Source organism: Gobio gobio (assembly GCF_949357685.1).
Source record: "Gobio gobio genome assembly, chromosome: 17".
In the NCBI taxonomy this organism is placed as follows: Eukaryota; Metazoa; Chordata; class Actinopteri; order Cypriniformes; family Gobionidae; genus Gobio; species Gobio gobio.
The window spans coordinates 19029686-19046230 of NC_137110.1; the positions used below are offsets into that span (position 1 = coordinate 19029686).

The following is a 16545-nucleotide window of genomic DNA, read 5'->3' on the forward strand; positions in this document are numbered from 1 at the left end:
ACCCACTGCTTTACATGTCTTTGTAACTGGGTCCATCTCGTAACCCTCGTAGCATTCACATTTGTAGTCGCCTTTGAGGTTGATACATATTTGACTGCAGGCATCTGGGTTCTCGCATTCGTCTATGTCTGGAGAGGACCATCAGAAAAGCATTAGTAACAGAGCAGAGATACACTGAGAACAGAGGCTTTTGTAGTGCAGTGTCCACAGACAAGATAAATGATGCTTTCAAACACCATCTGGGGATTTCACTACTATCAATTTCAAAGTGATGACGGAGATAGTAAACAAATCATAAATGTTCACAATGCAGGCACAACAGAGGGCTTTTGGGAAAATGGGTAAAATATAGTCTTGCACAGCATCAAAATGTTGGAATCTAAGATAATATTTATGTTACCTCCACAAGTCTTCTTGTCCAGGAGCTTGTAGCCCGAGGGGCATTCACACTCATAGCCGATCTGACGGTCCTTACATATGTGAGAGCAGCCGCCGTTACTAATGGCACATTCGTTCAGACCTATGACAGAAAAAAAAAAACAAGAAAGGTGGTGTCAATGGTCAGCATGCCTAGCAGGAATTGGACTGAAAGTATCCATGACAACATTTACAACAGCTAAAGGTGGACTGCTTCTTTCTCATTTTCTAGGTTGAGCATCAGGTTTGTGTGAAGACTATGAGAAAGTGATAAAGGTAAGTGCAATCTAACTGAAAGACTGACAGAGTAATATGGCAAAGGTCTTGCCATTATTACACTCAATAACTCTTCTCTGAGCAACAAACACATTTGGGAATTGGGTGATGGCTCCCTCCATTACAGATGACAGAGAGATTACACGTATATCACTTTTCATCTCTACAGTATGTCTGCTCTTACTGACCCAATTAAAAGCAACAAAATATTATCACAATTAATTCTGTTTTATATACCAGTTTAAGACTCAACCAGATTTACTGCAAATGAACGTCAACTTTCCAGCTTGACACTTCAAAACATTGTCCACAAATGTAATTTAAACAGCAGGATTTTTTTTACAGTTGACATATCTCTCGTAGAAAAAGGATGATAATAATAATAATATTTTTACCAAGCAAGCAGATAATAATAATAATAATAATGCAATAATGCAACAAATAAATAAAAAATAATATATATTTAGCAAATATTTTACCAATAAAAAAGCATTAAAAAAGAGCTTGTGACTAAACTTTGTATCTCCACTGGACCCTAAAAATGTTGGTAAAACCTCATAACTCCACCCGCCTCTATCATGAATGAAGTGCTGCACGCAATTTGGACCGTCTCTGCTTGTTTGCAATGCAAGGTAATAAAGAATTTGATAAGTACGTTTTCTTTACTCAAGAAACACTATACAGTATATAAAGGCTAATGTTTTATGTACTTGAGGAGCATAGAAGAGTGTCTTAATTTAGCATTTATCATCGAGTCATAGCAGAAATCTTAAGTAGCCTGTGTGTAGCACTTTGTCTTTAACAACTAAGATTTTCGCCAAATTTCAGAAAAAAAAACTGAGCGTCCACATAGCTACAGTAAACTTTATAACCTGTAAGTTGATGAAAACGTATGGCGATGCACTTACTGCCTCAGATGTGGCCGTTCCAATGACAGATAAAACACATACTGTAATATCCGAAATTCTCCTAAATTCGCTGGTCAAAAACCTTGTGACTCCATTTGAGCTTGAGTTTGGTAAAATTATAATAATATAATAAAACATGCAAATATCTGACCGTATATAAAGCCATAATATCAACAGCACAGTGTTTAATTATTTAAAAAGGGGGCCGCAGGATGACATACAGTATTTCAATGAACTAACTGTAAAAATACCGCAGTTACATTTGTACTCTCTCTCAAAAACTATTATTTTTATTGAAGATCATACAGGTATTGAAAGTTCTGGAATCACAATATGAACCATGGTTAATTAATATAACAATACCCCCAGTTTCTGTTCATAAAAACGTTTTAAAACAAGCAGCTTTATCATAATAATGGCAGAAATACAGAAAATAAAATCAATATCTTAGCTTAAAGGTCCCATGGCATGGTGTACTTATATTGTTAGTATGATTTTTACATCATAAAATGTCATAATTTAGAAATAAAAGGCATTTTTTCTATATTGATGTTTGCCCTGTGGCTGAATGCCCTGTTTCAAGGGGCGTGTCTGCTGCAAGACTTCAGTAAAAACGCCCACTGTTGTGATTGGCGGACATCTTTGCATTTGAAATGAGCGGAGGCGGCGTGGTTTAACGAGGTCTACGAGCAGGCACAAGCCTGCTGCCAGAGAGACGGATGGACCTGAGTTCACTTCTCATCAGTTCTCAGCATGTCTCAGTTCAGTGAACTGTTGTAGTTACTACCATATACTTCAGGTTATTAGTTTATTTCTAGTCGGAGGGACTGTCACTTATGTCAGAAAGTTAATAACTTTAGTAAATTATGGATCAGTGCTGACTTGAGACACGAACCGTTTAGAACGATTCAGTCCGATTTGGTGAACTGGTTCAACCGGTTCACTAAAAAGAACTGGTTCAAAAGAAAGATTAGTTCGCGAACCGGACATCACGCACCAGAGACGGAGCGATTGCTAACAAAGTTATTTATAGTAACTACTGAGTTATGAGAACGCTGTCTGCGCAAGTTTATTTTGTTTGTATCTGAGAGTTCTGAATAAACATGAGTCCCAGTCACACAGAGTCCGTCTTCATCATTATTCTACCAACTTTGTAACATGTAATGTACCATTACAGCTCTCAAGATGAACGAGTTACGAGTAAGTGTTGATTATAGCATTATTTTTAGATATTTTCCTATCATATGAAAAGCGTCAGTGACGTGCATTAAGTACACAGTGCAAACAAAGACACAACAGCAGTAATCGAATGTAATCCAGTTTATTGTGGGTCTAGGCTGGCTAGCCCGGATACCCTCACGCTTACCCCCCTTCTGCTTAATCTCACGCCGTGTTTGGTGCCTCCGCTGTGGGCCAGATGCAGTACTGGGGGTCGGGGATGTTGAAGGCCGACCGGTCAGTGCAGCCCGAGCTTCGGCGTACGTGAGGTTTATCTCTAAAGATGTGACTCTGCCGATGTTGAGCAGAAACTCTTGACTGTATGCACATTTTAGAACAGATAGATGCGACGAGGACGTACAAAAACACTGACTCACAAGATAGTAAACACCGTTCTGTGTCGTGAGAGAGAGAAGCCGCAGCGTGTGCACGAATAATTAAGTTCTGTGTGAACTTCAATAATTAGCTACACATCAGAAATCACTGATCACAGATCAGAAGGAACTGAAAAAAGACTTCTGTTTTCATTTGTACATCCAAACACTGAGAAACTGCCAGCATTCACTCGTTCACAAGCCATGATCTCTCGAGGACAAATATAGCGCTTGCATGGGCTTGCCAAATTCTCTGGGCAGATGAAAGGGAGGTAACTGTTCCTGTTATGAGGTCATAACAGGAAAATTCAAGATCAGCTCGTCTGGGCTGTCATTTTCTCAAAGGCAGAGAAAGACAGCCAGAACTCGGTTTACACCCATCAAAATTTCTAGCCACTTGGGGACAATATTCAGGCAAGGGGAACTCATATTAATGTTGAAAAACCTCATAAAATGAAAATTTCATGCCATGGGGGACAAATGTGGGACAAATGGGGTCAAACAGGTTTAGAACCACTGATTTAAACTATTACTTTACTATAAACTATTTTTTATGTTTTTATTAAATATTTACTATAATTTAGAAAGCTGATAAGAATAATCAATCATTTTCTGGCTAAATAAATAAATAAATAAATAAATAAATAAATAAATAAATTAATTAATTCATTCTATTTGTGGATATTAATGTGACTTGTGTGCATGTATAACACAAGAGACAAATAAACAGAAAAAAAAGAGTAGAAACAGAAGAATAGCTGATGCTAATGCTGAGGAACAGCTGACAGAAGGAGATAGACGGAGGACAGGAACACCACATGAAGTTCAAGTGAAAAAGAGGAAAGAAAAGACAAAGTAGAATGAAACGAGACAGGTTGAGAGAGGAGGTAAGATAAAGACCTGGATAGTGAGCGAAAGAAACGCACACTCAAAAAACGAGTGAGTGGCGCTCTCCGACAAGCAAGGAACAGTATTTTCTCCAGGCCATATATGAATCATGTATAACAAGTAAAGGATGCACTATTGAATGTGGTAGAAGCGTAATCCCTGGCACCAGTCCTAGTGATTTAGCATGCATAGCGTCAGTGGCCCACTTGGAGCCGGTCCAGAGTGCACAGGGCTCAAAGGGGGGGTGTCTGTCGTGTGTCAGGTGCCTGCACTAATCTCATCTGCTGAGTGGAGGGACCCACAAGGAAATTAAGATCATCCTGAAGAGCCACTCTGAGAAGATGTATTTTACATTACAGACTGATACAAGAGTGAACATAACCAGGGTGAGAGAGAGAGAGAGAGAGAGAGCGAGAGCGAGCGAGAGAGAGAGAGAGAGAGAGAGAGAGAGAGAGAGAGAGAGAGATAGGGTCGGTATTTTCTAAATACCATATCGATCACATTAACATAAAGGTGCAAAGTGTTAGAAAACTAAACATTGAGTTAGTCAGATATTTTCTTGTAAAGGTGAAGTGTGCAATATGTACGCCACTAGCAATACCAAACCGAACTGCCAAAATAACTAGATTTTTACATTTTATTAAGAAAACGTGGGTGGTTTTAACTCTGTACACCTCACTGACACTATTTTACAGTTTATTGTGGGTGGTTGTTAGGGCATTGCTAAGCAGATAACTATTTTGAGTAGTTCCTAAGCGGTTGCTAGTGTGTTCTGGGTGGTTGCTAGGTGACAACGCACAAGACAGATATTCTTGTCACTAAATGCATTTTGTCTAAGCCTGTTGCACAGCAACACTGACGCTGTTTGTGAGCGTCACCACGTCATGGATTTATGTAACCGCAGCGGCTCTGGGCATGTGACTAATAGCACAAATCCTATTGGATTCCTGTGTGATGGAAAAGATATTAGAACAACATTGACAGTCTGAACAGATGCATTAAATGGCCGTTCGATCATATTAAAACGCTTATCGCAACAAATTTTGAGTAAACAGACCTTTAGTCTTTTGGACTTTTTCACTCATTTTATTGTCTTCCAGGCAAAATTATAAATCTAAATGCTTTGGAAAGTATGTAAACTTTACAACAGGGTTATTACAGTTAACTAAAAGTAACAGTATTAAAAACATTTTGTTGATTAAAATATTGCCTTGACTGAAATTTGAAGTTGAAGCACTACAATTATAGCCTAGAAATCTAGACGCACCCTAGCGGCGGCAAATATCTAATTTTCAGCGAGGGTAGTCTAGCAACTCTCCGTTGGCGTGCGAGCTGGAAAAACCAAACTCTGGTCAGGCCAATCACATCGTGTATAGAGTCAGTGGGTGGGCGGGCTTAACATAATGACTGCGGTTCCGAGTGCTACTTGTAAACAAAGAAGCTGGCGAACAGCAGTCTTTCGAATCAGCTTTTGCCACGACTCTGGAAGACTTGGAGTTAAGATTTTCTTTGAGAAAAGAACAAAGAACAGCACTGAAGTCATTCTTAAGAAAGGAATATGTGTTCGGAGTTTTGCCGACCAGATACGGCGAAAGTTTAATCTATCAACTAGCTCGGCCTCACCTTCTTCGGTGCTCTGGTTGGTTGTAGCGCTATCCTATTGCGTGCAGAGGGAATTTGAAAGACAACCGTTTATCCCTCCCCTCGGATTGAGCCCTGCCAATGGTGAGTTCCCAGACCCAACATCTTGATGTGGGTCTGGCTTGTCAGGCTACTACAATTACTATCTGTAAATAAATAAAATACTAAACCTGAAATACTTAAACTAAAATTAAAATTAAAACTGAAAAATCAAATATTAATAAAAACTGTAATTGTAATTGTAGATACATACTAAAATAGCACTGCTTTACAATAAGGCTAAATACGAAATAAATACAAATAGTTGCATGCGGTATAATGAACAAACAATGATGAATACATTATACAGCAGATTCCATCTGCCATTATTTCTGCAAATTGGTAATCCTGCTTCAAATAAACACTTTTACGAAGTTGAGCCAGAAGTTGAGATATTGAACTGCTCAAACAAAATGAGCCCCACTAAAGCATTTACACTCTTCAGAAAGTTGATCTATGAATTTGTCACTCTCTGCACATTAAACTTGTAAAGAAGAATGCATTTTAGCATTAAAAAAAAGTACACACTCCACTTAAAATATGGCATTTTCAGCTCCAGCTTATCACTGAAGAAAAAGCCCACTTCCCATCTATGTCTGATGAGAGATAAGAAAAGAGAAAAAGAAAAAAATTGATTCATGGGAACCTGCATTCTCTTTGGAGAGTTTGAGAGCATGCTGGGCACGTTCTCCATGTATGATTGCGCCCGAGGGAAGACTCACACTTTGATCATAATGATCCCTCTGTGCAATGTTGGCCCTTGATCAAGTGAAGCCCCTAATAAGCCAATACTGTCTGCTTTAAGCTGGTCTAGGATCAGTTTTCCTTATCCAAATTAATGTTACTACTGAGAAAGAAAAAGCTAACCATAGATCACTGGATGCTGGTAATTTCAATTGCCACACACATAGGTGCAATGTTTTCTTCTCTGAAATATCCATACATTTTCAAACAGTTTTACGATTTCATCTTTGGCTTACCACACTAAAACAACATAATGTAATCACACAACTTACATAAAAGTCCTATAAAAAAGTCACAAAATCTGAAACAGAAATATTACAAGTAAAAAATATAACTTTTTTACTTGATAAAAAGTGCCTCAACTCACCACACTCCTTCACAGGCTCATCAGACCAGTCCTTACAGTCCTTGATACTGTCGCACACTTTGCTGCTATCAATACACTCCCCGCTCTTACACATGAACTTCAGCGGACCTTCACATTTGGTGGCTGTGAAGGACACAATGATGTATTGAAACGCCGTTACACAAAGCACATTTTCAAATTACACTCATGAATGTTCATATTGCTCTTTGCCATACAATGATAATAGACAGTGACAAGAGGCTATCAAGCTCAAAACAAGTACACAAAAGCACCATAAAGAAGTCCATGTTTAACACCATAAAGGAACATCATATGGACTACTTATTTAGTACTTTTGTGTCCTTTTTGGATCTTGACAGCCCGTGGTCAAGTTTCAAAGGACACTACCATTTAAAAGTTTGAGGTTGGTATTTATATATATATATATATATATATATATATATATATATATATATATATATATATATATATATATATTTTTTTTTTTTTTTTAACCACAGTTTTTGGTTCGGTTTTTGGTTCTGATGGCTTGTCAAATCAGTTTTTTGCTATTCTATTTTAAGCGACAGGAACAGCAAGAGGTTAAGGAGAAAAAATACTATTTTTTCTTTCTTTATTTACTTTCTTTCTTTTACTTAAAATAATTGAAAAACCTTACTTAAACTTAAAACTTTACTTAAAAAAAACCCTTGTACATATTCCTAGTGTGTTGTAAAATATAAAATAAAAATATATAAAGATTTACACTGGCAGCTCAGAGCAGTACAGCAGCATTTAAGTATGAAATTGAATGAATAAATATAAAATTAAAACACTACATAGACTTCACTATAAAATATACATTGATTCTGATTAAAGCTACTGTATTAAAGTTTTTCAGTCAAGAGCAGTGAGTGATTTTCTCTTTGTCTTTTGTTGTTGTATTAACATTAAAGGGATTGTTCACTCAAAAATTAAAATTCTGTCATCGAGAAATGAATACAGGTTTGGAACATTATTAGAGTGAGTAAATAATGGCATAATTTTAGAGGTGAATTGTCCCTTTAAGGACAGCGTGTTCACTAGGCCGCTGCTGTCAATTTAAGACCTGCGTGCATCTAATATACAGACACGCCGATTTTACTTTCACTTTAGACATATCCAACTGTGTTTATATAAACTTTGTGTGTATTTGACAGTATTAGCGAAGTAAGACTACTTTGTCCAGTAATCGCGTATTTGACAGGCATTAAGTGCGCGTGCTCGGAAAAGCGCATGTTTAACCGGCAAGCCTGTAAAACGCATGCAAATAATAAACTTTCGTGATTATGAATAACTAGTGTTCTGTGAGTATAACTCTACCACTAACGTGTGATGTGAATGCATGCCGCGTTGTTCAGTATTGGGATGGAGGCAAATTCTAGAATTTGTAGAAAAATAATTAATTAAATGCAAAACGCGCGTATTGAACCGTGAATGCCGTACCGAACGGTTCAATATTATATTGAGTATTGTGGCATCCCTTATATATATATTTTTTTTTTTTTTTTTTAAGAAGTCTCTTATGCTCACCAAGACTGCATTTCATTGATCAAAAATACCATAAAGCTGTAATATTGTTAAAAAGGAATACACTTAAAAATATCTCTTTTCTATTTTAACATATTTAAAAAATGAATATAGTACTGTGACGGCTGAATATTCAGAAGCCATTACTGTTTTCAGTCTTCAGTGTCACATGATCCTTTATAAATAATTCTAAGATGCTGATTTGGCGCTAAAGTAACATTTTTATTATTATTATCAATGTTGGAAACAGTTGCAGATGCTTAATATTTTTGTGGAAATCATGATTTTTTGTAACATTATAAATGTCTTGATTGGAATTTTGATCAATTTAATGCACCCTTGTTAGAAAAAAAGTACAGTATATATATATATATATATATATATATATATATATATATATATATATATATATAAATACAGCTCTGAGTACATTCTGTTAAACATCTTTGTGTTTTAGAGACAATAATTTGGAATTACATGAGGGTAAATAAATGAGAGACTTAAAATTTTTGGGTGAACTTTGCAACATGATTTATCTATACAGGAAATGTTCCTGGATAAACATTGTTTGCTGGTCTTGGAAGAACCTTCCTATCAACCAACCTTAGCTCTAATCTTATCCCTAAACCTAATCACAGGGCACTGATTAGTTGACAGATATGTTGTTTCAGGACCAGCAGAGGCTGTTGATCCTGTGTCCTACTTAAATCATGGTATGCATCACTAACCAGATACTGTATAGCCATGGGATAATAAATCTTTTGAGGAGAATTTGATTGAAGATGCCATATGGGAAGTGAGCCATGAAACCCTGGAATCATGTAGGAGTCCATCTGTTTGGTCTTGTAGTGCTTTGTGTGAATGTGAACTTGATTGGGCTACATGATTGTGTGCACTCAACTCTTTCATCTTCACTCAAAATGCTGCTGGAAGAGGCTAATCAAAAGAGAGAGGGTGAAAGGGAGATTGTTGAAGATGCTCACTTTTGTTGATGCAGCCAGCCTCGTCGCTAAAATCTGGACAGTCATGCACTTTGTTACACTGTTTAGTGCCGTGAATGCAGGAGCCGTCGCCACACTGGAACTCATCAGGACGGCAGGTCAGCACAGCTGAGAAACAGAAACACATTTATGTAGGAATATCGTTCCTGTGGTCAGTTACAAAATCTACTCACAATCAGGTCAATGGATAGTGCATGTTAATTTTGAGTAAATAGTAAATTTACTGGGGGAAAAAATTGTATCGTGGTTTTTAAAGAAAAATTAAGCAGCACAACTGTTTTCAACTATGACAACAATAAAAAATGTTTCTTGAGCACTAAATCAGCATATTAGAATAAAATGGTTTTGGCTTTTACCTTCTGTCAGATCTTAAAGTAATAGCTTATTTGCAAGACAGTTTCCTCAGAAAAAAGCTCTGAACATTAAAAACAATCAGTCACTTACTATGGGGCACAAGGGAACACATTGAGGAATGAAGAATGTGCTGTTTGGCAAAGAAAGGTCTTAATTTTTAAGATTAATCTGTTAAAATCCCTTTAATCTTTCATACAGTGTACTTTAGAGGAGCTGCGGAGAGAGAACATCCACTGAGATCAATTTAAGGAGAGCACATTGTTGTGTATGCTGTTGTGTGCACATTTACGTGTGTTTACTGAAGTGAGTAAAAGAGCAGTCACACTATGACTGTGTCGTACTTAAATTATATTTTTTAAATATATATTTTAAACCCAATAAAATATAATGCAAATCGACCAAAATATGACTTTGCTCTGCATTCTGAACAAAAATAATTTTGAGGAGGGCACACAATTCTCTACAGGAATCCTTCAGTGAGACAACACGCATGCAGCGCTTACTCAAGAGCACTCTGCCATACCTCAAAACACACTTGTTGCCTAGCAACCAAAAAGACTTGGGCACATTACCATGCTGCTACCACAGTAGTTTACATGGCATAAACCCATGGACAAAGAACGTCATTATCTCAAACACACGCACACACACACACACACACACACACACACACACACACACACACACACACACACACACACACACACACACACACACACACACACACACACACACACACACACACACACACACACACACACACACACACACACACACACACACACACACACACACACACACACACACACACACACACACACACACACACACACACACACACACACACACACACACACACACACACACACACACACACACACACACACACACACACACACACACACACACACACACACACACACACACACACACGCTAGAAAAAACTGTGCACATCTGTGGGCACATACTCTGCATTAGCATGCACATGAAAACAAACAATTTTCAGTTGTTGGTTTTGTGTGCTCAGGATTACATGTGCTCAAACAAACACATGATTGTTTCCTGGTGCCTCATGGAGAAACAACTCTTTGAAATAGAATGTTAATAAGCATTCACACTGACTGACTCTGATTCGATTGTATTATAAATCAATTAAAAACATGATAAATTACATGATAAGCAAATTAATAATTACCCAGCTTATTTGCATGTATCAACTAACACTTTCCAAAGACATTTAATTATTGTGGCAAAGCACTGAATAGTCAATACAATAAGAGGCTTTGGAACTCAATACAGTAGATACAGCACAGCATGTTCAAAAGTGTCAATCTTTTAAGACAAAATACTAAAAATATATAAATCTACATGTTAAATTGACAGTTATAATTATATATCCTTTAACAGATAGAAATAAAATAATTTTAATAAAAAAATGTTTTATTGTATTTCTAATGCATTGTTGATACTGCATTACATTTCTAGGATTTTTATTGTATTATTTTAAAGGGGTCTAAAGAGTTGGACTCTCATGCTAAACATGGCTAGCCTGGATGACTTAGCCCTTTTTACAACACCAGCAAAAATCGTTTACACTCATTTTGTTCTTCTACTTCTTCCAGCGTGCGTGCAGTTCTGTTGACAACTGAGTCGCTCAACATATGTCACTTACTCTGTTGTTCTAATTGGTTGTAGATCTATCCAATTGAGTGCAGAGGCATTTTCGCCCCATAATCAGAGCCCAATGGAGCAGTATCAGACTAATATTAATTTGCGTATGACGATGTCAGGCTAAAACATGGCAAAAATATAAAAAGCAACGAGCTTTGTTCGGGTTACGGAAGCTGTAGACAGCGCTGTCATTTTGTTTTTAGACCACAAAATAAACCATGTCACTAAAGAAGTTTGTTTCTGGTTGTGAGGGAAGGATAACCTTGTTCAGCTTCGCTAATAACCAAGCGTTAAGGAAACAGTGGATGCAGTTTGTATTTCCGGAGCAGCAACGGAGTTCTGCAAGTGTGTATGTTTGTTCCCGGTCATGTGTCGAAACTGCACCAAATGTCTGTGTTTGGTTGGCAATCGCCGTGCATATAATGTAAGAGCATATAATTGAAACAACGCAAAAGTATAGTGAATCGAAAGTTATCCAGGGATAATGCCATGATGTATTATGTAGTATCTGTCTTTTAGAAATATGATAAAACTAAAGACTCTTGGGAGATATGGAGGATGCAATACTACTCTATAGGTACTCAAGATTAACATGAGATTGGCAGAAACTGTGTGTTATGTACCCTTTAAACAAAATCAGTACACTGACCATGTAAGGCTATGAACCAACAAACCAAATTAATTTATGTTGGTATGCGTGCAATGCATGCTTGTTAACAGATTAGAATGAACAGACAAAAGGGGACTGATTTTAAATTAACAACAGTACATTATGTGCTTTACTGCTTTACTAAGACGTGATAGTAATTTCGAATGAAAATAATGGCAAGAACAGCATGCATGCAGCATTAAGGAGCCATGTAATGCTGCCAAGTGGTAAAACTGATTATTAATTCAATTAATTAACTCATTCACCACGCAGCAAGCCACTCTAATGTAAATACCTAAGGAAACATGTGTTTTAGAATGATAAGAGTGATCAGTATATTAAAGACATTTAGCGTTCTTGTACACTTACGACAGTTGGCCTCATCAGACTTGTCCTTGCAGTCTACATCCCCGTCGCATTTCCAGTTAAGGTGAATGCACTCTCCGCTCCTGCACCGAAACTCCCCTGCAGGGCAATGGGGCTTTTGAGGCTCCGTCCTACGACTGCATCGCTCCAGAGATTCATCCGATTTGTCTCTGCAGTCGGGGTCTCCATCGCAGCTCCACGGCGCTGGGATACACTCAGAGTCGTTACAGCGGAACTCGTGCGGCCCGCAGGTACTGGCGGTGGCCGCTGTGCACTTCTCCTCATCGCTGCCATCGCCACAGTCATCATCTCCATCACAAACGAACGTGGGAGCCACGCATAGACGGTTACGGCACTGGAACTCTTTAGCAGGGCAAGCTTTGGCATCTGGAAAAAATAAGAGTGTCCTTTATTAAGACAAAGTCTTAAACAGTCTCTCAAATACATACTACACAAAATTACTTTAAAGGTGCCATAGAATGCATTGATACAATATTTAAAAATGTTCTCTGATATCTACATAGAAGGTATGTGGCTTAGGTAAGGGCAAATATTCTCCAGATACGGTTTTACATGTCCATTTATAACCCTAGGATTTGTCCCTAGAATAAAAAGGGCTGTTATTACCTTATTTGAAATAGTCATGAATAATAATCTTGAGCTCTGCTCTGATTGGCTGTTTCACAGCAACACAAGTGCAGTTATTCAGCAAACACAATCGCAAACAGCACAAGCGGCTTGTGAGTCGTGACAGAACACAGACCACCTGAATGACACATTAAGCAGAAAATCTCAAATGGAGAAGCAGCTTACTTGTTCATTGGTGTTTTCAGATCATCTGCACATGGTTTCCAGATTACAAAGTTTAAGTAAAACACCGGATAGAATACACGTTCTTTTAACAGAAAAGCTCTGATTGGGGGATTAAAATGACTGAAATCTTATATATGATTTTCCCTATATTGTCCTCATCTTCACAATACCTGCAGAATTGGGGGACCAGCACATTTTGGGGGCGTAAATATTAATGATCCCAACTGTTATGTCACAGTCGGTGTTATGTTGGGATTCCCCCGTTTTTTTATGGTCTTCTGCACGCACAAGATTTACATATGAAGGAGGAAACAATGGTGTTTGAGACTCATGGTAAGGCAGTTCCATGTACAGAACTCTTATTATTCAACTATGCCAAGGTAAATACATGTTTCCATTCTATGGCACCTTTAACAATAAATAGTTGATAGCTGAGCATTTAACTGTGTTAAATGTGTGAAACATCAACAAAATCCCCCAAATTTGTATTTCTTTTTTGTCATCACAAGCATGACTTTTTTGTCTCCTGTGTTTCCAACTTTTCTGTGCTCTACAAGTACATTTTCATAAGAAACATTTTTTTTGCTTCTCAGTCATTTTCCTCTATTTTTCATAATGAACCATTCCTTATAAAACGTTGTCATTTGACATTATCATTCTCCAGAAAGTAAAATGGCCAAGGACAAGCTTAAGTCTCCCTTTCAATATTTTTTCCCTTACATGTGTGTGGATATTTGTAGAAATATCAGCATCTAATTCTCTTCTCTTTAAAAAAAAAAAAAGAAAAACCTTGTATTTTTATGACCCTATAATGTCAATTTAAACTGTGATAGCATGCCATACCATCATCTTCAATTTCAAAACTGAAAAAAGGAACCCGTTTAATGGAATGCCTATTAAATCAGTGGTTAAAAAACATGGGACAAAAACAATAGATTTCTATTTAACGCTGCCATATGACCAAACCAATGAAGTACCACTACAGTAAAATGACGTAATCCCACAGCAATGCTCACTGTAAATGTATGGCAAATGGAGCATGAGCTCTGAGCTATTGAGGTGCTGATGTGAGCTCCATGACCTCACTGATTCAACTGTGCTGCGGATGACCTTAGGTTCACACTTCAGCCCCACATTGGCGACAGACACTAAATGGGCTTAACTGTGCTGTAGTAAACGCCTGTCCATTCTTTAATGGGGTCACCCACCCCACTGGAATAACCGTCCTGAAGACCTCTAAGGCGACTGGGTATTACATTCACGGGGACTAGTTTTGTAAAAGGATTTGAAATGGCTTGCAAGCATGTGATCGGGTGTGAGCGTGTTTGAGAGGATTGGGATGGGAGAGCAATCGATCCTGACTGTTTGTGACTTTGCGTCGATAAACCTGTAAATATGCAAACCATCTGCAAAGAGCAGCTGAGGCTCATAAAACACTTTCACCGTCAAAATGGTGACATTATCAAAATTGTATTGCCGGACTCGAAATCAATGCTATTTGTGCTGCTCACGGAAAGGTCATTCTTGTTGTTCATTGCACTTCAGCTGATTCGTAGATCATATTTCACCACCTACGCTGGTTGCTTTTGAAGCCAATTACAATAATGCTCAATGTGATATGTTACTAATTGTGTTTTTGCAAAGCTGATTAGCCAACAAGCATCTAATTGGCTAAAATAAAAAACGAATCAACAATGTCCATTAGAAAAGCAACCTCTGCATCTGCTGTCGGACACTCAAAGGTCTCTTCAATGACTATCGAATAGCTGAGGTGAAGGAGTGGAATAACTGGAATCTTCTGGAATTATAAATTTGACACAGGAGTGAAATATGTAGATATTATCTAGCTACTACAATTCTCTGATGTCAAGGTCAAGGCAGACAACAAACGTAGCATGTTGTTAAAAAAAAGGAGAGTGATTGAGTCTTTCTTGTGTATACAGAGCATGGGATGGAAGGTTGTGTTTGCTCTAAGCAGTGGGAGATTGGATTGGCTGACCCTGCTCTTCTCTTAAGGGAGAAGAAGGGCAGCAGTGAAAATGAAAAGGGGCTCGGCCTGTGATGTAAACACCAGCCTGAAACAACATCTTCTCAAAGAGCAGCAGAACAAACATGGACAGCTTTTTCATACACCAGTGATCTCAGACAGTACTGTCACATGCTAGCTGGAATAAAAATCAAATCATCCGTCTCTATACACTTGCAGAAGATGCAAACTGAATGTATAAATTCACATAATAATTGCTAAGTACTACATTGATGAGTCGATCCGAGCCATTTGTATGGATTAGAACAGGGTTGTTTAGGCATGAAAACAGCACCAAAACAACATCCTAAAACTGTATCTAATGTGCTAAAAACACCCAAAACCCCTTAGCACCCACATAGTCCAGGACACTATTTAGCATTTAGCATGCTGGCATCTTTAGCTTTTGCATGGACTTGCAAAGTGTTACCTATGAAATGTACATACACATTTCTAGGTTATAGCTAAAGAAACACACATTTGACTTGTAATATTTTAATGGTGAAATTATTTTCAGTAGAATTGGTTTTGTAGAACTTAATGAAGAACTTTCATAATTCAGTACTGTTTAAAAAAAAAAAACAAATTATAAAGTTCAGCACTGTTTTACTTGTAGTCTTATGTTTGTTTTTTATCCAGTATCCATTTGAAAAACTATTGGTTGATTAATCAGTTATAGGCAAATACAGCCCAACCTAGTTATCGTATCAGTAAAATCCACTATCGGTCGACCTCTAGCAAGAACCACTAATTCTTTTTCTGTCAGAAAATGTAAAAATATATTTTATTCATTTTTTAAACATATTATAACAATTAGAAAGATACTGTTATATAAATTTTACTTTGGGGCAAATAAAGACAAATAAATAAACACAGATTAACAAATCTATCCGTTTCTTTTAAGAACAATTTTATATTAAATGGATTTTCACCTTTCCCAACGTTTCAGAGACATGAAAGAGAATATTGTGGATAGTAAACACACAGCTCTGAGCCAGGCTGACTTCGTCATTCAAAGGCTGCTGATATGTCTGCTGTGTGGATTTTTGATGATATCTCCTTTAGAGGTCATGCACAACAGTGAATGGATTTTAAAAGAGGGAAACCGAAAGGCTCAAAGCAGGTCAATTGAATTTCACCGACCAACGTCAAATACGCATTTCCCGGGCCAACAAAAGACAGGTAGTAGATAGGGCTTTACATTGTCAAGATCTGTGACCTTGAGCCACACACAGGCAAACAACA

The 16545-nt window shown here is 37.5% G+C and overlaps 1 protein-coding gene across 1 annotated transcript in view; it reads right to left on the reverse strand.

The window, feature by feature from the left end:
- lrp8 (low density lipoprotein receptor-related protein 8, apolipoprotein e receptor) overlaps positions 1-16545 on the reverse strand; it is a gene marked incomplete at its 3' end in the record, with an annotated part of 197776 nt that overhangs the window by 37126 nt on the left and 144105 nt on the right. Inside the window, exons 5-9 of the mRNA XM_079841676.1 lie at positions 12465-12848; positions 9404-9529; positions 6873-6995; positions 401-520; positions 3-128 (exon numbers count right to left, since the gene is read on the reverse strand). Coding sequence (XP_079697802.1) covers positions 3-128; positions 401-520; positions 6873-6995; positions 9404-9529; positions 12465-12848 — 879 coding nt within the window. The remainder of the gene's footprint in view (positions 1-2; positions 129-400; positions 521-6872; positions 6996-9403; positions 9530-12464; positions 12849-16545) is intronic.